Source organism: Pseudophryne corroboree, chromosome 8, assembly GCF_028390025.1.
Source record: "Pseudophryne corroboree isolate aPseCor3 chromosome 8, aPseCor3.hap2, whole genome shotgun sequence".
Classification (NCBI taxonomy): domain Eukaryota; kingdom Metazoa; phylum Chordata; class Amphibia; order Anura; family Myobatrachidae; genus Pseudophryne; species Pseudophryne corroboree.
Window position 1 is genome coordinate 239,917,195 of NC_086451.1, and position 21,751 is coordinate 239,938,945.

Genomic DNA, 21,751 nt, shown 5'->3' on the forward strand with positions numbered 1-21,751 from the left:
ACAAGCAAAACCTATGCCATCACACGCTCAATCGAAGTGGGCTTCCACGAGGCCTTGGTTCACACTTGGCAGCCATTTTGTTAACCCGCTCTGTGATCGAGTCTGGCCTGCAATGTACGGTGCCCAGAGCTCGCTTATCCCCATAGCCCTTGTTTTTTAAATAGCATAGTGGGATGCACGTACAGCATTCCCGATTCATGCAAAACCTAAGCCTCAGAAAAATGTCTATTTAATATATAGTACTGTAAGGAGTTCTTGCGCTATAGTGTATTTCAGTGGAGACCTCACACATGCGCAATGGTGGTTCTTGTGCTATAGTATTTTATTGGACACCTCACGCATGCGCAATGGTGATTTTAAAAAGTGACATCTGGTAGATGATTGCTGGTATTACACTCACCAGTAACACCGTACTAAGCTCTGTGAGACACACCGCCTCGAGCCCAGGCACGCTGCGACTCCGTGATCGGGACTAATGCCATAGACAGCATAGATGATCGAGGCTCCATCTGTAACACCGTAGTGACATGGCTGGGTGGATAAGGGGCTGTGCAGACCTGGGCATAGTCGCACTTAGTCCCACCTTTATTTCCTGAATGCTGCAAGGCATGGTGAGGTGCAGTAGTTAGAAGCAGCCCTTTAACCAGCAAAGTACAAAGGTACAATGTGGTGATTACCTAGCTGTTATTTCCAGTGACTTAAGGCTGCGTATCTGTGAAAAATTATGCAAAAGCTGCAGGAGGCATCTTAAGTAAAAAGATGCCCACTGCCAGCTTCTGTGATTTGCTGCTGTGTCGAAAGATGCAGCATCAGATCATCTAAATGAGCATCGAACATCTGTAGTAGCCCTCAGGTTACTCAGAATGCCCGGTGAAGTCACCCTGCCGAAGCAAGTGGCTTCAGCACTCCCAGAAAATGGGGCCAACATGCCCCAATTTTCTGGAATACTATTAGTCACCGGCCAAACACCAGCAGTATGTCAATCAAGCGGCAGCTTTTGGGGCACTGCAAGCAACATTGCAGATCTGGAGCTACACATGTGCGTGCATCAGAGATGTGCGCTAGTAGTGAATTAATGTACAGCTCTGAATCAGGCCCCCAACTTGTATTTGGGGGGTTATTCAGTATCGGAATCTGCAATCCATTCTTTCACATGCTGGGGGCCGCCCATTGCAGGGCAAGGCTGCCCAGCATGCAAAATGGCCTGCTCAGCGGCTGCAACCGCAATTTAATTGCGGTCGCAACTGTGATTGACCCCCTTTAGCCGCAGCTAGGCTGTGTATGCAGGAGGTACGCCGGCATTTTTAAGATCGGAGCGGCTGCGTGTGACGTCATGCAACCACCCTTAAAACGCCACCGCCCCACCCCAATTTTCCCTGTGCTATTCCCGCAACGCTTCATTGCCGGCAGAGGCGTTCGCAGCCAATGCGATCATATGCGCGTGCGCACTGCCACCGCATCGCTTAGTGATGCGACCTGAATAACCCCCTTGGTCCAGATGTTGCCAGACAGATGAGATTTATTTAGCAGTTTATTAGTTTTTGATCAGGAAATAAATTAATTTCTAGTATTATTACATAACTCATATGTGAAAACTGGGTCACAACACAACGATTCTCCATAGAAACTAAGCAGATGTTTGCTTTCATTTTCAAAATAGTACTAAAAATAAAATGATGAATTGCTATAAATTACTGCATCTCGTGCACCAGTTTCCATGAATGTCCTTTGTTATGTTATAAGGTGAATGCAATACTGCTTTTGCTACCATTGTGCACACTGAACCACAACAATGCAGGCGTGAATTGCCCATACTGTAGGTGCTATTTAATACCTGGTTTAGGATGCTAGATAATACTTGGGTTAGTGTGCTACAGTATGTAATATTTGGATTTGAGTGCTATCTAAAACATGGGTTGGGTGTTATACTCTGTGCATGCTTGTTTAGACAACCTGTACCTGCTGGAGAACACATTGCATTCTTCATAACTACAAGGCTTTCCCTCCTTCCTTCCTTCCTTCAGGCAAGTATATTACATGGGCCCTCATTCCGAGTTGTTCGTTTGCAAGCTGCTTTTAGCAGCATTGCACACGCTAAGCCGCCGCCTACTGGGAGTGAATCTTAGCTTAGCAAAATTGCGAACGAAAGATTCTCAAAATTGCGAAGACACTTCTTAGCAGTTTCTGAGTAGCTCGGGACTTACTCTGCCACTGCGATCAGTTCAGTCAGTTTCGTTCCTGGTTTGACGTCACAAACACACCCAGCGTTCGCCCAGACACTCCTCCGTTTCTCCAGCCACTCCCGCGTTTTTCCCAGAAACGGTAGCGTTTTTCACACACTCCCACAAAACGGCCAGTTTCCGCCCAGAAACACCCACTTCCTGTCAATCACATTACGATCACCAGAACAAAGAAAAAACCTTGTAATGCCGTGAGTAAAATACCAAACTTCTTAGCAAATTTACTTGGTGCAGTCGCAGTGCGTACATTGCGCATGCGCAATTAGCGGAAAATCGCTGCGATGCGAAGAAAATTACTGAGCGAACAACTCGGAATGACCACCATAGTTCAGTGATAGCTGGGTATATTGTAATCTCTGTTTTATACCTATTGTAATCCGGTATCAGGACTCTAGGTCGACACCAAACTCATGTCGGCCTTTTGTCCATGTCGACCTATTTCAGGTGTCGACCCTGAGTCCTTGACCCTGTAATACATAATATGCTTTATACTGTATTGTATTATTTACCAATAGTTGGACAGAATTTGGGTGCTGCCTGGGACTATGCGGATAATCATCTTTAACTGTGACTGTTATGTGACAATAATTAACCCTAACATAACAATACACCCTTATGTAAAGCATCTATGTTACTATTATGGGCAGTACGGATGGTGTAATGGTTAGCATCTGTCAGCAGATAGCGACAATCAATAGCAAAGATAATAAAATTACATTGCATTATGGGGGTCATTCCGACCCAATCGCTCGCTGCAGTTTATCGCAGCGATCGGGTCGGAATTGCGCATGCGCCGGCGCCGCAGTGCGGCACGGTGGCGTCTGGCTGTCGTTATGGGAGCACGGTCTGGCCCCCGCATGTCTATTGTCATGATCGTAGCCCTGAAAAATTTTGCAGGGCTACGATCAACTCGGAATGACCCCCTATATGCTGGCTTTCAAGTGGAAATCTGAAATAAATTGTTTCATATGTGGTAAAAGGTGAGCTGTATTATTTTATCTTCCATTAAATGTCAAAACAGCTTATGATAATCACAATAGTTTGTGGTCACTACATGCTATTAAATGCGGACATATTCTGTGAAAATCCAGAAAATCTCATCTACAAACCACTGTGTGGATATGTGATGCCCTTTCATTTTATGCAAATGTTATGCAGGGATTCTCACTCTAATCTTCAAGTACCACCAACATGTTTCAAGGATTTCTGTCCGTGTAGAAGGTGGGATAATCACTGACACAGTGATTGAGGAAATCCTGAAAACATGATGTTAATGGTACTTGAAGATGGGTGTAGTATGGTATGCCGGCGGCCAGCACACCGGCGCCGGCATACCGACAGCTGGGCGAGCGCAAATGAGCCCATTGCGGGCTCGCTGCAGGCACCACGCTATTTATTCTCCCTCCAGGGGGGTCGTGGACCCCCAAGAGGGACAAAAGGTGTCAAGTTTCCGGGGGATCCCAACAGCCGGCAACCTAAATACCACCCCTTGAAGATTAGAGTTAAAAACCCATGCCCTACAATTATACACAGGTGCAGCCATCTAAATAAAGGGTTCTCAACTCCAGTCCTCAAGTACATTACTACCAGCAGGCCATATTTTGTGGATCAGTAATTATTCCACCTGATTCCATAGACAGAAATCCTGAAAACACGATCTGTTGGGAAAACATGATGATTGAGAACCACTGCTCTAAATTAATGTAAGCTTTTACAATTTTTCCATTAACAATGAGAGTGAGGTGACAGAACTCTGGTGGTCATTCCAAGTTGTTCGCTCGTTGCCGATTTTCGCTATATTGCGATTAGTCGCTTACTGCGCATGCACAAGGTTCGCAGAGCGCATGCGGTTAGTTATTTTACACAAAAGTTAGGTATTTTACTCACGGCATAACGAGGATTTTTCATCGTTCTGGTGATCGTAGTGTGATTGACAGGACGTGGGTGTTTCTGGGCGGAAACTGTCCGTTTTCTGGGCGTGTGCGAAAAAACGCTGGCGTTTCTGGGAAAAACGCGGGAGTGTCTGACGAAACGGGGGAGTGTCTGGGCGAACGCTGGATGTGTTTGTGACGTCAAACCAGGAACGAAACTGACTGAACTGATCACAATGTAGGAGTAAGTCTGGAGCTACTCAGAAACTGCTAAGAAATTTCTATTCGCAATTCTGCAAATCTTTCGTTCGCAATTCTGCTAAGCTAAGATACACTCCCAGAGGGCCGCGGCTTAGCGTGTGCAATGCTGCTAAAAGCAGCTAGCGAGCGAACAACTCGGAATGTGGGCCTATATTTATATTTTACATTTTACTATTTTTGTAATACCTATACTGTGATTTGTGTGTATAAAAATGAATAAAATGTGCCTAGTTGTGGAAAAGACATCTCAATGAAAGTATCAAGATCTTTTGCCCGAGAAAAAAAACCCGTCAGCCCTCTGCTAGCACAGGAAATATACTAGCTGCAGCTTATTTAAATAATGTTGCATGCAATATTAAATATCGTACTGTATGTTGGTCCAACCCAAAATCCAGTAAAAGTGTCCAATCCACCCAGCCCTTATCAACAGAAGATACAAACTTTTACATCCTCAAGGTTCCTCCATTTGGACATGACAATCCATGTGTTCTACTCATTAAACTGGGCACACATGCATTTTGGCCTTACAGGTTATAATCAAGGAATACAGTCCAAAATACACAAACAAAATACACAGTGCAGATGTGTCCTCATACATCTAGCCTCAATACGCCAGGTAGTGCGAAGTGCCTGGTGTGAGTGAGCCGCCAAGTCTCGTGCAACTCTGCTAATGTCAGGCGTCTTTTTTTTACGAAAATGCATCTTAATCACAAGGCAATGCAACCAAGACACACAAGTAGACTGTGCTGATTAATTTGATATAAGACACTTGTATATTATATGTGGCTGAGTCTGATACAGAGCATAACAGAACTTGTATTGGAAAAAAGCTACAGCTGCTACAGTACATTGTATACTTTGTGTACAGATTCAGACTCAGAGGTATATATACTAAAAGTCGATTTTAGTTGATGTTTGGGCAATGGGGGTAATTCAGACCTGATCGCTAGGGTGCATTTTTTTGCATCCCTGCTATCAGGTAGTCGCCACCTACAGGGGGAGGGTATGGTGTGTGTGCAGGTGTGCGTTTGCTTTTGCTGCACAAACATAAGTTCGTGCAGTTGCTGTGACGATCGGGGCCGGAGCTGACGTCAGAAACCCTCCTTCAAAACGCCTGGTCACGCCTGTGTTCTACCGGACACTCCAACAAAACGGTCTGTTGCCACTCACAAATGCCCTCTTCCTCTCAATCTCCTTGCGATCGCCGGTGCGTTCAGAATTTTCGCACTATCCCGTTGCTGACCGGCGATCCCCGTTGCTCCGGATACGTCATTACTGCGCATTGCGGTGCATGCGCACACACAGTTCAAATCTGATCGCAGGCTGTGAGAAAACGCAGCCTAGCGATTAGGTCTGAATCTGCCCCATTGTTTGGTAAATTTTTGATCGACTAAATAACACATTTACCAACGGATCATTTTTGACAATGTTTAAAAAAAATGTCAAAATCATCTGTTAGTAAATGTGGAATTTAGACCCTGAAATACTAAATAGACCAAACATCGATCAAAAGTCTACCCAGATCGATATTTAGTAAATATATCCCTAAATATCACATTTTGATTTTTTTTTTTTTTAAAGAATGTCAAAAATCATCTGTAAGTAAATGTGTGGTTTAGGCCCTGAAACACAAAATCGATCAAAAAATGACTTAACATCGACCAAAATCAACTTTTAGTAAATAAACCCCTCAGTCTCACACATATACAAATAACTGAATTAATCAGCACTGTCTCCTCGTGCATCCTAATGGCAATGGGGCCATACCGAGTTGATCGCTCGCTGCCGATTTTCGTAGCGCAGCGATCAGGTAAACAAATGGCAATACTGCGCATGCATATGCGCCGCAATGCACGCGCGCGTCGTACAGGTACAAAAAGCATCACTGCTGTGCAATGGTTCTAGCGAAGAATCCATTCGCACAGCCGATCGCAAGGAGACTGACAGGAAGAAGGCGTTTATGACAGTTTTCTGGGAGTGGTTGGGAAAACGCAGGCGTGTCCAGGCGTTAGCAGGACGGGTGTCTGACGTCGATTCCGGGACCTCCGTCGCTGGATTCATCGCACAGGATAAGTAACTACAGGGTTAGTCTTGTTTTGCACAAAATGTTTTTGTACCGCTCGGCTGCAAAAGCATTCGCACACTCGCAAAGCAAAAATATACTCCCCCGTGGGCGGCGACAATGCGTTTGCACGGCTGCTAAAAGTAGCTGGCGAGTGATCAACTCGGAATGAGGGCCAATGTGCAGCAACTAAAGATGGATTTTGAGAAAAGAAAAAAAAAACGTCCAACACTACAAGATTCTCAAGCAACCTGGCGTGCCAAGAGGGGCTGTTTGGCGTGACTGCAGCAGAGATGTATGAGGACACATCTGTACGATGTAGCATGCTTTTTTAACGAAGAATTACACTTTACAGAGCTAGGTAGTCCAAGCAAAGATTTTCAATTATTATACAATTTACTTTGCTATCAGTAAGGAGCAGCAATACCCAATTTGTGGGAGTTCATTACCGTTTAGTCACGTGAGGCAGAGATGACTGGATATATTTACTAAGGTGGGAGGTTTTTTTTAGAAGTGGAGATGTTGCCCGTAGCAACCAATCAGATTCTACTTAGCATGTATCTTGCACCTTCTAGAACAGGTATGGGGAACCTTTGGCCCTCCAGGTGTTGTAAAACTACACATCCCAGCATGCCCTGCAACAGTTTTTGCATGGCCAAATAGCAAAACTGTAGCAAGGCATGCTGGTATGTGTAGTTCAACAACAGCTGGAGGGCCGAAGGTTCCCCATCCCTGTTCTAGAAGATAGCTAGAATCTGACTGGTTGCTTTGGGCAACATCTCCAATTCGAGAGAAAAAAACGCACTTTAGTAAATTTTCCCCCCGACAAGTACTGTAGGTCAGTACTAAAGTCTCAGGTTTCATCTTTATTTACACAAATTGATACCTCACAGATAACATTATAAAACAAGTGTGTACGTTTTTTTCCCCCACTTTCACACACAATCCACATAACTGTTGTGATGCGTTTTATATACCCACCTTGACACTTGCCCACATTACAATGCTGTACAGAAGATTGCCTTGGGAACAAGCTGTATAGGACGGGTGACTCATAACCATAGTAATATACTATACGGCGGCTGTATTTCTAACATCTCGTGTAAAATCTAGTATACTGCACCTAATTTCTGTGTAAGATCATTTCAGCATAATCCAACCTGTATTTAATTCATCACTTCCAATGCAAATATATATGTAACACGAATCTCATTACAATAAATTAAAGTGTAAGAATTTGTAAGTGGGATATAAATATAATTTAAAATTTTCTACATTTGCAATATAGCATTACTGTTCGAATAGGAGGGATGTTCCGTCCATTTATGAATTGAGGCAAGGGTTGAACTCGTTTTTTTCAACCTCAACGAATATGTAACTATGTAACAACAACTATGTAACTATGTTTAATCAAAGAAATTAAAGCAATGGATTATTGTGCCAGATAGGAAACAATAATCAATACATGTCAAGATGAGCCACATCCTCAAACTGGGTACTGCAATTACTTTGAAGTCAATTCCATCCCGTATAACACAGGTGTGCTACATTGCCACAATCTCTGGGTCAGTAGTGTTTGTTTATGAGAACACTTCCTACAAAACAAAGATTATTATTGTTTTAAACAACACAAGCAACACACTTGCAAATTCACTTATGGATATTAATCGGTGTTTTGCATAACTCTCAATCATATTACTGTATAAACATTCACCATCCCATACCCAGGTAACAAATTAATTGACCATCATATAAAAATATGAGTTTTCTTTATTTGGAATACGTTTTCTACTCTCCTGTGATACAGTATAAATACATTCTATAAATACTGACCCCAGGTGCCCCTCTGTGTCACAAAACTGTCAACTGAACCCATGGTGTCCCTCTGTGTCACAAAACCCATGTCCAAAAATCATGGTAAATGGTAGAAAAGCTGAAAAGGCGTTGGGCCCCGGTTGGAGGAAGAAGTGGGAGGGGGGAGCAAACATCTATGTGAGTATTCATATGTACAACAGTTTGTTAGTGTTCCTGTGTATGCTTATATATATGTAAATACATATATACGCACACTCATACATATACCCACATACATGCACAAAGAATTTGTTCTACCCATATACAAACTTATCCAAGGAGGCAGAGGTAGGAAACTTTGTGTATGAAATACATATTTTTATGTAAAAACAGTATAAGGTGACTGCTGCCATGGTAATCACTGTATAATAATCCAACATTTTAAAATCTTCTATACATATTAAGCTCAAAGCTCTATTTCAAAATGTCATTATTCAGCCAGACAATATTTCTGTCACATCTTTTCCAGTGTCTTTCATTGTACAGTCCGAATAATCGACCTTATAGTTTGCGTTCACAGCTATGAATATAAGATCACAAACCATTAGACACTTGAGAACTGAAAAATAGGCTTTTTTTAAGTGGCTATCACTGAGGATGACAAACTAACTGATTAAACGAACCTGTCCTACTAGAACTCCCCACTGTAGAAACCGTTGTTGCATTTGGCACATTTAAGTTGTTTGCTGAGTATTTACTCTCTACTTCAAATGGAAGCCAATATAACAATATCAAAACACTAATTTAGTTGTAGGTGAAATATGATCTCTAGGTACTCTTGACCTACAGGTCCTGGAAAGCCAATGCCTGGATGTGTTTGCTAGGACCTATAGGTCAGTCATAGCTATAAACACATTGTTGATGCTGTGGGTAATGCATGTTTGAACCAATGATTACAATATTTTCAAGATGGCTGGCTATAGATATTTGGCACTGGAATGATTAAGGTAGTATTGAGACTGGGGCAATTGTTTTCAGCCCCATTCTATAGCTGGTGTATGAATTTGGCACACAGTTGGGATAGATCCGAATGGGGTCAGTACATGAGGCAATCCAACGTCATCTATTTTAACTGTGGCCACTGTCATTTTCTTTTTTTGTATTCTGGTAACAATCTTGTAACATTTCTAAAAACATCAACATTTTTTTTAGAAATTTGATCTATAAAAGATCTAAACACCCTTTACTCCAATCTATCTATGCTAATAAAGTAGATATTTCCTCTACTGCACCTCATTAATTCTATTTTTCCAGGTTTAAAGATAGTAATAAATCAGGGGTCAATGGACGGACAAAATGGCAGAGATAGATGACGTAGTTAGTTTTGAGAACGGATGGGGAAATACGTTGGGCATGTCTCCCTCCTGCCTCTTCTCCATTCATAATCTCCATTTTCTTAGTTACAGACCTTTTGTCTGCAAAAGCAAATCCTTTCCTTGGCTAAGCTTCCTGCACTCTCTATGTGCCTCCGCCAGGGTAAAAGCACTTTTGGAAACAAGAGCACAGAGGAAGTGTGTTCTTGATGAGTCATGACTGAACAGACCCTTTCCATCATAGAAGCTAAGCCCCACACCTGCCCCCCTTCTTCTTTGGGGGTATGGAATGTGTCATTAAGCTTCTCCCTTGTCTCAGACACTTCATGTAGGTCTAATGTCAAGACATGGGCGAAGTGCAAGGTGATGGGGTGCTATACTCTAGTGGTGGAGTGTGAATGGGGGAGGCCAGTGCTGTTGAAGCCTGCAGAAAAGGTGTTGTATGGGTGAAGGCTTTGCAGTCCCACCAGAGAATTTGGAATCATGGTGATGGTGTTAGGTGTCATGAGTGGAATATCGTCTGGTGAACGACGCAAAGTAAGTGTGTAGTCAGGAAGTGTGGCCAGACGCAGGTTGTCATGGCTGGAGACTCCACCACCCTCACAATCAGGGTGTCCAGCATTTATCTGTAGAGAATTTAGCTCCTCGGGTGGTACAGGGCTGTGTGACAGATCCCGCGTGACTGAGGCACGCTGTGGACTAGGCTGGCGCTGTGTGTCCTGACGTCGCTTATCATTACGGTAGTATAATGCGGCAAAAGCCAGCACATTAAGAAATAAAAGAGAGGCTCCCACAGCAATAGTGACACTAAGCTCTGTAGAATAGTCCCTTGGATCCTGGATCACAACTGGGTCCACTGGGTCCAATTCTGGGTTCCACTTGGATGATGGACCATTGAGGGTGGGTGAAATAGCTGGCCGCTTATTATCCCAAGGCTTGGGCCTGCGCGTGGTATGTGAATTTTGAGTAGTGTCTGATGGTGGCACCTTGGTGGTAGTAGAAGTATAATGAAACATATCGTGTAGATTGTATAGGTGTGGTACTAGATGCTTCCAGAATGCCACTTTGGTAGCTCGATAGTGGTCACGCACACGTGGTTTCAGGCCAATGTGAAGGTAGTATTGTTCCCGTGGGTTGTACTTAGACCACGCCACTTCTTCAAAGCGGTTTGCCTTTGTGTGGATGAACTTGGTATCCTGCGGCACAGGTTTGTTGGGATCACTAGAGGAGAAAAATAAGTGGTTAAGTGACTAAAATATAAATATTTGTAAAATACCTGCCTAAAAATAGAGTATGGGTCGTTGGGTCGACTCAACTTAGGTTGACAGTCATTGGGTTGACCACGATAGGTCGACATGTGTTAGGTCGACAAGCTAACTAAGTCGACATGGTCATTAGGTCGACATGTACTAGGTCGACAGGTGAAAAAGTCGACATGAGTTTTTGGATTTTATTTGGTGTCGTTTTTTTCGGAAAGTGACGGGGAACCCCAATTAGTGCACCGTGTCCCCTCGCATGGCGCGCGTTCGGGCTACCGCTACGCTCGGCACAGGTTAGCGTTCCAAAAGTAGTCCACGTGGATCGTCAAGTATGGAAAAATCCCCAAAATGGATTTTTTTTTTAAACTCATGTCGACCTTTAGACCTGTCGACCTAGTACAGGTCGACCTAGTGACCATGTCGACCTAGTTATCCTGTTGACCTAATGCATGTCGACCTATCGTGGTCGACCCAATGATTGTCGACCTAAGTTGGGTCGACCTAACGACCGTATCCCCTAAAAATATTCCTGACAGACAGATAACGCTAATCAGACCTTACTGCAAGATTCAGATTTTATATACAAAACTATTGTATGCTCTGTTATGCTAGTAACAGTCCAGAATCTAATGTGACCTTCAGGAGGATTCCTTGTTGTCTTTCTCATAACTAACCCTTTTCTACTCTTACTAGTGACCATGAGGAGCGATCTGTGACTGGATGGAGATGTCTTTTCACTCAATGACCATTTACTCAGGAATCTTTCTGCTGCTTGTCATAATGTGGAGGACAATGCAAACAATCATAATATGTGATGCTTTCACTGAATCTGCAGCTGTCCTTCAAATGTAATGCACTGCTCATAGATGTCACACATGGGGCCTATAAAGATTTCTCCAGGAACTGAAGCACCTACATGTATTCCCCCAGAGTTGATTACATTTCTATTTTGCCTACACTTATTCCCATTTTTCCAGTACCAAAACAATCCAAATGTTTAAAAAATATATTATCAGGATCTCTGTTTTCAAGAAACACTGATCTATGTCCTTACCCAGTTTTGGCAAAGTTGGTCCAGTATGTCATGACTACAGCACTCAGCATCACATCATTCTTGGAAAAATTGCAGGGGAATAAATCTGTTGGACCCACCATAGGGACACCAAATACATAGGGTACCTCATCCCCATGGGCTGCATCAGACCATGCAGGTTTCATCAGGCTCTGGCAGTGATGGTAAAAGGCATAAAAATAAGTGGGCGAGCCATAACGGGCATGTAGATCAGCAGTCACTACAGATGGCTCCACCCACTGATGGTCAGTGAATAGAGCCACTAAGGTCTTGCGACGAGTCTCAGGATTGTCGCGGTCAGCCCAGTCTGTGTACATGAACTTGATGGTTTCACGCAGTGTGTCTTTACCTTCTGGGTACCCATAAAGATTGTCCACAAAGTTAGATACTGAGTAGTCAAAGTCACTTCCAGAAACACCATCTTCTGCATCCACCACATTCTCCACAAACTTGAGTCCTTCCCCTTGGTTGACCCCCAGCATTATATCATAATTGAGGAACTCTCCTTGCTCCATGAGAATCTCTGGGTCATCTGGAATTACATCTCCGTCAATGACTGGACCAAAAGCTACATGATACCGGGCTGGCTGAATATCCTGTTCTACCAACTCTTTGGCATTTTTCTGCCGCAAGCAGTCAACCATATCCACAGTGTCCAGTACATTGCAGCCCACCTTCTCGGCAAGCAGTCGGGTGTACTTCACAGGCTGGTAATTGACAGCCCAGCTGGAAAGGGCCGAACCACTTTGTATGATAGCTCTTTGGAACAGTCCTGTCAAAAAAGACCAGGTCATGTACACATTTATACTAAACATGACATAACATGACATTCTACCTGCTTAACATGCAAGATTTCTCTGATATGATTTTACTATGAGTTTCTGCATCAATGTTTCATTAATCCTATCATCAGGATAACATACAATGTTCATGCCTTTGAAGTGGGTGTTTCTGGTTTTCATCCCAGCCTCAGACACTGTGAGACAGAAAGACAGACACAGATACAAAGACATCAGCAGCCCAACTTCCTGCCCAGCTGGTCTCAGTGTGTGCCAGGGAAGAAAACACAGCACAAGAGGATCTTTTTAAAGATGAGGAGATGGAGAAAATTAGTGGAATCAGAGAAGAGGGAAGGAGAGAAATTAGAGAAAGGGAAGTGAATACATGTTAGGAAATGAATGATATGAAATAGGTTGCAGTATTAGATTGTAATTAAAGATAAATTACTGTGAAAATAATATTATAAATATAACAATTTAAAAAATGAGTTAGAGCCATAAGGCAGATGATGACAAAAACAACATAAGACAATTAAGTAGGAAAGGCAAAACGTAATAAACAATCATAAAAGTTGAAGGAGTTGCAGGAGACAAAAGCATGATAGGGGCACACAAAGTAAAAGGTTGCTCTTTTTGAGGATCTCAGCGAATATTGTACCTTTAGAGCTGGCCCAAACACAGACATCGATGCTGATGGAATCATGGAATAATGTCAGGTGATCCATAAACCTTCAATGTTGTGGGACAGACACACAGACATGGAGTTACAGCATACAGTCATGAAAGCATGGTATAGTGCGATGGTACAGTGTGATGTTCAATGGATGTTATATTAGAAGTAGTGTCAACAGTGGTGACTGATACTGGGGCAAATACTGTTCTAGTAATATTCAAGACAAAGTTTTAGGAGTTCTAAGATTTTCATTAGACCTGAATCCTTGGATATCATCTAGACAAAAATAAGATTTTAAACCTACCGGTAAATCTTTTTCTCCTAGTCCGTAGAGGATGCTGGGGACTCCGTAAGGACCATGGGGTATAGACGGCTCCGCAGGAGACATGGGCACTTTAAGACTTTAGAATGGGTGTGCACTGGCTCCTCCCTCTATGTCCCTCCTCCAGACCTCAGTTAGGACTGTGCCCAGAGGAGACTGACAGTACGAGGAAAGGATTTTTGTGAATCTAAGGGCGAGATACATACCAGCCCACACCATCCAACATGGTATATACTAAACCAGTTAACAGCATGAACAACAGCATCAGCCCCAGACTGATCTCAACTGCAACATAACCCTTATGTAAGCAACAACTATATACAAGCCTTGCAGAATTTTTCCGCACTGGGACGGGCGCCCAGCATCCTCTACGGACTAGGAGAAAAAGATTTACCGGTAGGTTTAAAATCTTATTTTCTCTTACGTCCTACAGGATGCTGGGGACTCTGTAAGGACCATGGGGATTATACCAAAGCTCCAGACCGGGCGGGAGAGTGCGGATGACTCTGCAGCACCGACTGAGCAACATGAGGTCCTCATCAGCCAGGGTATCAAACTTGTAGAATCTTGCAAAAGTGTTTGAACCCGACCAAGTAGCAGCTCGGCAAAGCTGTAATGCCAAGACGCCTCGAGCAGCCGCCCAAGAAGAGCCCACCTTCCTAGTGGAATGGGCCTTTACCGAATTTTGGAACCGACAATCCAGCCGTAGAATGAGCCTGCGGAATGAGCAATAGTCTGTTTAGACGCAGGAGCGCCAACCTTGTTGGCTGCATACAGGACAAACAGTGCTTCTGTTTTCCTAACCCTAGCCGTTCTGGCGATATAAATCTTTAAGGCCCTGACTACATCGAGGGACTTGGAATCCTCCAAGGCACCCGTAGCCACAGGCACCACAATAGGTTGGTTCATATGAAATGACGAAACCACCTTAGGCAGAAAATGAGGACGAGTCCTCAACTCTGCTCTATCCGCATGGATAATCAGATAGGGGCTCTTGTAAGACAAAGCCGCCAATTCGGACACCCGCCTTGCAGATGCCAAGGCCAATACCATGACCACTTTCCAAGTGAGAAACTTAAATTCAACTGTTTGAAGAGGTTCAAATCAGTGTGATTTAAGGAACTGTAACACCACGTTAAGGTCCCACGGTGCCACTGGAGGCACAAAAGGAGGTTGGATGAGCCACACTCCCTTTACAAAAGTCTGGACTTCTGGGAGAGAAGCCAATTCCTTCTGAAAGAATATAGATAATCCCGAAATCTGCACCTTAATGGAGCCTAACTTCAGGCCCATATCCACACCTGACCGCAGAAAATGGAGAAAATCATCCATAGGGCATTCTTGGCTTCACATCAAGACACATATTTTCTCCCGATACGGTGATAGTGTTTCGCCATTACCTCCTTCCTAGCAGTAATAAGAGTAGGGACGACTTCATCCGGAATACCTTTCCTAGCTAGGATTTGGTGTTCAACCGCCATGCTGTCAAACGTAACCGCGGTAAGTCTTGGAACACATAGGGCCCCTGTAGTAACAGGTCCTCCCTGAGAGGAAGAGGCCACGGATCTTCTGTGATCATTTCCTGAAGATCTGAAATCCAGGCTCTTTGAGGCCAATCTGGAACAATGAGTATTGTCTGCACTCTTGTTCGTCTTATGATTCTCAATATCCTTGAGATGCGAGGAAGTGGAGGGAACACAGAGACTGACTGAAACACCCACGGTGTCACCAGGGCGCCCACTGCCACTGCCTGAGGGTCCCTTGACCTGGAACAATACGTCCGAAGCTTTCTGTTGAGGCGTGACGCCATCATGTCTATTTGAGGAAGTCCCCAACGACTTGTCACCTCTGCAAAGACTTCTTGATGAAGTCCCCACTTCTCCTGGATGGAGATCGTGTCTGCTGCGGAAGTCTGCTTACCAGTTGTCTACTCCCGGAATGAAGACCACTGACAGAGCGCTTACATGATTTACCGCCCAGCGAAGAATCCTGGTGGCTTCTGCCATTGCTGCTCTGCTTCTTGTCCCGCCCTGGCCGTTTTAAATGTGCCCCGGCTGTGACGTTGTCTGACTGTAACAGAACAGGTAGGTTGCGAAGAAGATTCTCCGCCGGTCGGAGGCCGTTGTATATGGCCCTTAATTCCAGCATATTGATGTGTAGACCAGCCTCCTGGCTTGACCATATTCCCTGAAAATGTTTTCCCTGTGTGACTGCTCCCCATCCTCGGAGGCTCGCGTCCGTGATCACAAGAACCCAATCTTGAATGCCGAACCTGCGACCCTCTAGAAGGGGAGTACTCTGGAGCCACCACAGGAGAGAGAGAGAGAGAGAGAGAGAGAGAGAGAGACCCTGGGGGACAGGGTATCTTCCGATGTATCTGCAGTTGGGACCCTGACCACCTGTCCAGGAGGTCCCACTGACCTCCCTCTCCCTGTTGTAGCACTCTCAGGGAGAGAGACACGGTTTTTAATAAATGTTCCCTTGAACTCGCATTTATCAGGAGATCGTCCTGATACTTGTGACCCCTTGCTTGCGCAGGAGCACCATCATTTCCGCCATTACCTTGGAGAAAATTCTCGGGGCCGTGGAAAGCCCAAACGGCAACGTCTGAAACTGGTAATGACAATCCTGTACAGCGAATCTTAGGTACGCCCGATGAGGAGGATATATGGGGACATGAAGGTATGCATCCTTTATGTCTAGTGACACCATAAAACCCCCCCCCTTTCCAGGCTGGATATCCTTGCCTTGAGAGATTCCATCTTGAATTTGAACCTCTGTAAATATAGGTTTAGGTATTTTAGATTCAGAATTGGTCTGACCGAGCCATCCGGCTTTGGGACCACAAACAGGGTTGAATAAAACCCTTTTCCCTGTTGCACTAGGGGAACCATGATAATCACTTGCTGTTGACACAGCTTTAGTATGGCAGTCAAAACTATTTTCCTCTCCGGGGAAGTAGCTGGCAAGGCCGATTTGAAAATCGGTGTGGAAGCACCTCTTTGATGAATTTGGTAGAGTCCGGGGAGGACATTTTTCCTGTGAACTAGCCGTAGCCGGTGTTCTATTCCCTCTACCTCTACCTCTGGCGAGGAAAGAAAGCCACGCCCCTTTCTGGACTTACGTGACCGAAAGGACTGCATCTGTTATTAGGGCGTTTCCTTTTGCTGTGGGGGAACGTAAGGCAAAAAAGACGACTTACCCGCGGTAGTTGTGAAAAACAGGTCTGCGAAGCTCTCCCCAAATAAAACTTCACCCTTGCAAGGTAAAGCCTCCATATGACTCTTTGAGCCAGCATCACCTGTCCATTGACGGGTCCGTAGGGACCTACTAGCAGCAGAACTTGCCATGGCATTAGCTCTTGAACCCAAAAGCCCAATATCTCTCGCAGCCTCTCTCATATATAGTGCTGCGTTCTTGATGTGACCTAAGGTCAACACCATACTATCTTTATCTAGGGTGTCAATGTCATAAGACAAGTTATCAGCCCAAGCTGTAATTGCGCTACCTACCCATGCCGACGCTACTGCAGGTCTAAATAGGGCTCCCGTAGTCACATAAATTGATTTTAAGGTAGATTCCTGCCTACGATCCGCAGGATCCTATAGGGCCGCCGTATCAGGGGACGGTAATGCTACCTTTTTGGACCAGCGTGTTAAGGCCTTGTCCAGCGTGGGCGAGGATTCCCACCACAACCTGTCCTTTGAGGGGAAAGGATACGCCATAATAATTCCCTTGGGAACCTGCAGTCTAATGTCAGGAGTCTCCCAAGCTTTTTTTTCTCTTCTTTTAAATAAAACGGTCTGCTCATGAGATGAGTTAGGTTACTTTTCTTAAACATGCAGACCCTCGTGTCAGGGACAGAGGAATCCTCTGTGATATGCAAAACATCTTTTATTGCAATAATCATATATTGAATACTTTCGCAACTCATGGGTGCAAACTTGCATCATCCTGGTCGACACTGGAGTCGGAATCCGTGTCGGTATCAGTGTCTGCTAACTGGGTTAAGGGACGTTTATGGTACCCTGAAGGGTCCTGGGACACAGTAAAAGCCATGGGTTAATTCCCTGCTTGTCTTTGGACTCTGCTTTGTCCAATCTGTAATAAAGCCACATTAGCATTCAAAACATTCCACATGTCCTCCCAATCAGGTGTGGGCTGTGCCGACGGAGACACCACCACCATCTGCTCTGCATCCACCCTAGACGAGCCTCCCGCTTCAGACATGTCGACACACACGTACTGACACCCCCACACACACTGGGATAAATAAATACGGGGACTGACCCACAATAAGGCCCTTTGGAGAGACAGAGAGAGAGTATGCCAGCACACACCCAGCGGCACAATATACTGAAACCAAGGTCCCAGCCTAAATAGCGCTTTATATATATATATATATATATATATATATATATATATATATAATATATGTACAATCTGCACCAAATAAATGTGCCCCCCCCCCTCGTTTTTGCCCCCTGTTATTGTTCAGCAGGGGAGAGTCCGGGAGAACTTCTCTGCAATATGCTGTGGAGAAAATGGCGCTGGTTAGTGCTGGAAGATCAAGCCCCGCCCCCTTGACGGCGGGCTTCGGTCCCGCTCAATTTCTTTATACTGGCGGGGATTTTATACTATACTGCCTCCGCATTATCCGAGACCTGTGCCAGTGCTGTTTATGAGGTAATAATTGCTGCCCAGGGCGCCCCCCCCCTGCGCCCTGCACCCGTACAGTGCCTTCTGTGTGTGTGTGTGCTGGGAGCAATGGCGCGCAGCATTACCGCCGCGTGTGTACCTCATTGAAGATCTGAAGTCTTCTTTCTTCTCACACTAACCCGACTTCTATCTTCCGGCTCTGTGAGGAGGACGGCGGCGCGGCTCCGGGACGAACGGCGAGGATGAGACCTGCGTTCCGACCCTCTGGAGCTAATGGTGTCCAGTAGCCTAAGAAGCAGAGCCTATCATTTAAGTAGGTCTGCTTCTCTCCCCTCAGTCCCACGATGCAGGGAGCCTGTTGCCAGCAGTGCTCCCTGAAAATAAAAAACCTAACAAAAGTCTTTTCAGAGAAACTCAGTAGAGCTCCCCTGCAGTGCATCCAGTCTCCACTGGGCACAGGATCTAACTGAGGTCTGGAGGAGGGGCATAGAGGGAGGAGCCAGTGCACACCCATTCTAAAGTCTTAAAGTGCCTATGTCTCCTGCAGAGCCGTCTATGCCCCATGGTCCTTACGGAGTCCCCAGCATCCTCTAGGACGTAAGAGAAACAGGACTTACACAGCATAACAAATTCCATATATACCTTCAGAGTGGTGAGAGAGTGTGAGAAGACTGACGCAGGATGCCCCGATGCCAGAGCCAAACACTGTGATCCTGTGAGGGTCACCACCAAAAAATGCCACATTCTCGCTCACCCAGCGCAATGCCTGGATTTGATCAAGAAGTCCATAATTTCCTTTAGCTGCTTGATCGCCAGTACTCAAGAATCCTGTAAAAATAAATATGTTCAGTCAGAGACATTTCTGTTCTAGAGTGTAAGCTCTCATAGCAAAATGAAAAAATTAAACATCTCTGATGCGTTAACCAAGACAGATTCTTTTAAAAAATATTATAATCTTATTTTGAAATAATAATGAAAACAGAAGAACGATACACAGGAATAATTAAAACAAAACAAAGGGAATGCATGCAGAAATATAAATATATAAGCACACTTTCTAAAAGACGAATTTGTGATTGCTAGCCTCCAGTCAATGTTAACTGGCATTATTTCTGCAGCGGGATACAGTATAAACACATCATTAGAAAATTAATTCTGTACAGCAATCCTTTAGCCTTGCGTTAACAAATTAGAATTTTACAAAGTAATCGTATAAGAAATGACACAACAAAATTTTGGGGATCTAGGGGAGACAAGTAGTAAAAGCTAAGAGAAGCAGTAAATTAATAAAATTAACACCCCACCACTAATTCACAATATTAAAATTTAAATGCTTCAGGAGATCTATTATCTTTGACGGTGCCCTTAGGATGGCAAATAAATAGCTTTCTTAATTACTGTATTTCCATTCAATAATTACAGAAACATAGAGCCAAATGCATATTAGGGAGATTTGGTGGTGGGTGGCTGCACACAATGGCAAATCATGGGGGAATACTAATAAGAAAGAATTGTGAAAATGTAACTGTCACGGACCCCGGCCGCCTCACTCTCCGGATACACCAATCCGAGAGTTGCGCCAGCGCCGTGCGAATCTCCGCTGCCACCAGCAAAGACTTTTCAACGTATTGCGGACGTTGCAGGTGTCTTTAGCTTCACCTGTGATCACCAATCTCAATATCTCATGAAAACCATAGGTAACGTACTTCACTTGGCTTGACTTGGGTTCAAGAACACAGCAGTCAGATCTAATTATATGTTTATTATAATCAAGAAATATCTTCGGGTTTACACTGGTAAAAAGATTACAAAGAATATAAGGAGTTTAGAAAAGATATACAGGTTACTAGCAGTCTCAATAAACAAAAAGAGAATAATTTCAGAAGCCTAACTTACTCAACCTCAGTTAGCTTTCTGTGTGGAGGGATCTCACAATGGAAGATATATGGTGCATTCCCAGCTCCTGGCTGCTTCCCTCAGAGAATGAACAAGACAGTGTGTGTGTGAGGGACAGATATAGCCCCCTCATAGCTGCAGGCCCCCCACCCTTTCATTAACTCTCTCAATGCTGGGTACCTGAGCAGTAACAACCAGACTTTACTTGGTTTCACTTTCAACAACTGTCTTCCTTTTAAGTTTCAAGAGGTCAGGTTTCTTGGCCTGGCCTGGCTTGTGGTAATGTAGTTTATAGCTTCTTAGATAAGGTAAGAGCCATAAACTAACCTCTGGCTCTCCCACTATACATCAGTGTCCTCTACTCCCATATCTATGTAACTATGGGTTCATTTAAAGGACAGGTTGGAAACCATTTTGTGTCACAGACTCCATTACAATATACATGTAGACATTACATACAATTCTTATTTCGCTGGATACAAATTAATGTCCTATTTGTCACATTCCCGCCAGTGAATTGAAGCATAAGGGGACTAGTGACACACGTCACAGTCTTACTTGTGCGCCACTGACCACCTGCTCATTTTGGCGTGAAAGCCCATCCACATGACTGTGTTCTGCACCTTCCCTGTGCATAATGGAAAAATTGTAACGCTGCAGCATCAGGTACCATTTTATGAGGTTTCCCCTGTCTCCAGAGACTCTACTCAGCTCACTCTGACAGATTCCTCCTGTCCCTAGCCATTCAGTGCTTCGATCTAAGGAACCACTGCTGATTCCTCCAGAGGTTAATGTGCAGCCCTTCTGCATTGCCTTCTGCTGGGTACCTATAGCGAGGCCACCCGTCACATCTTTATACAGTGTGCCCACATCATTCCCAGGTGTATGTAACTCGGCAGGTCTAGTGGTACTATAATGGGGAGAAATTTCCTCATTAACACATACTGGGGAAAATACACCTAGATACTTCTCCCCAACAAACTCTTCCTGTCCTTGTGCTCTTTCCTGATGTGGTTGCCTGCCCCTCACCCACACGGTCCCAGAGGTGGGGGCACCTTGCTCTACGGGATGCCCTTGACAGGTTTCACTGCACATCATTTGGGGTATACCTAGGACATTGGGATCATCACCTAAATGTCTCTTTCTCAAAGATATTCTTCCTGATTTATCTCCCCAGCCGGTCTGACTGATCTGTGTCTTTACAGATGCTAAGTCAGAGTCAGCTGGTTGTCCTGCTTGGAATTCCTCACCTCTGATGAGCTGATCAGTGTGAGGGAACAAAGCAGGGGGCAGCCCTTCCTCCTTCAGAACAGGGTCTGAGTCCACAGGGAGGAAGGGGGAAGGAGGGGGGTTGGTTTGCTGGGAGTCACCTTCTCGACCTGCAAGGAATCCTGTCAGCTCATCATCGCTGATACCACAGACATTTTCAGAATTATTAATGATACCAGTATTCAACACAGTATTATCATCAATACAAGGAATCATTGCCC

The 21,751-nt window shown here is 44.5% G+C and overlaps 1 protein-coding gene across 4 annotated transcripts in view; it reads right to left on the bottom strand.

Annotated features, from left to right (window-relative positions):
- Window positions 1–8,186: 8,186 nt before the first annotated feature.
- Window positions 8,187–21,751, bottom strand: part of NLGN3 (neuroligin 3) — a 285,040-nt gene continuing 271,475 nt past the window's right edge. For all 4 annotated transcript variants that reach the window (XM_063937135.1, XM_063937134.1, XM_063937132.1 and 1 more), the window contains 3 exons: window positions 19,008–19,193; window positions 11,915–12,704; window positions 8,187–10,822 (listed from right to left, as the gene is read on the bottom strand). In XM_063937135.1, the coding sequence (XP_063793205.1) occupies window positions 9,976–10,822; window positions 11,915–12,704; window positions 19,008–19,193 (1,823 nt within the window). In that variant the 3' untranslated portion in view covers window positions 8,187–9,975. The remainder of the gene's footprint in view (window positions 10,823–11,914; window positions 12,705–19,007; window positions 19,194–21,751) is intronic.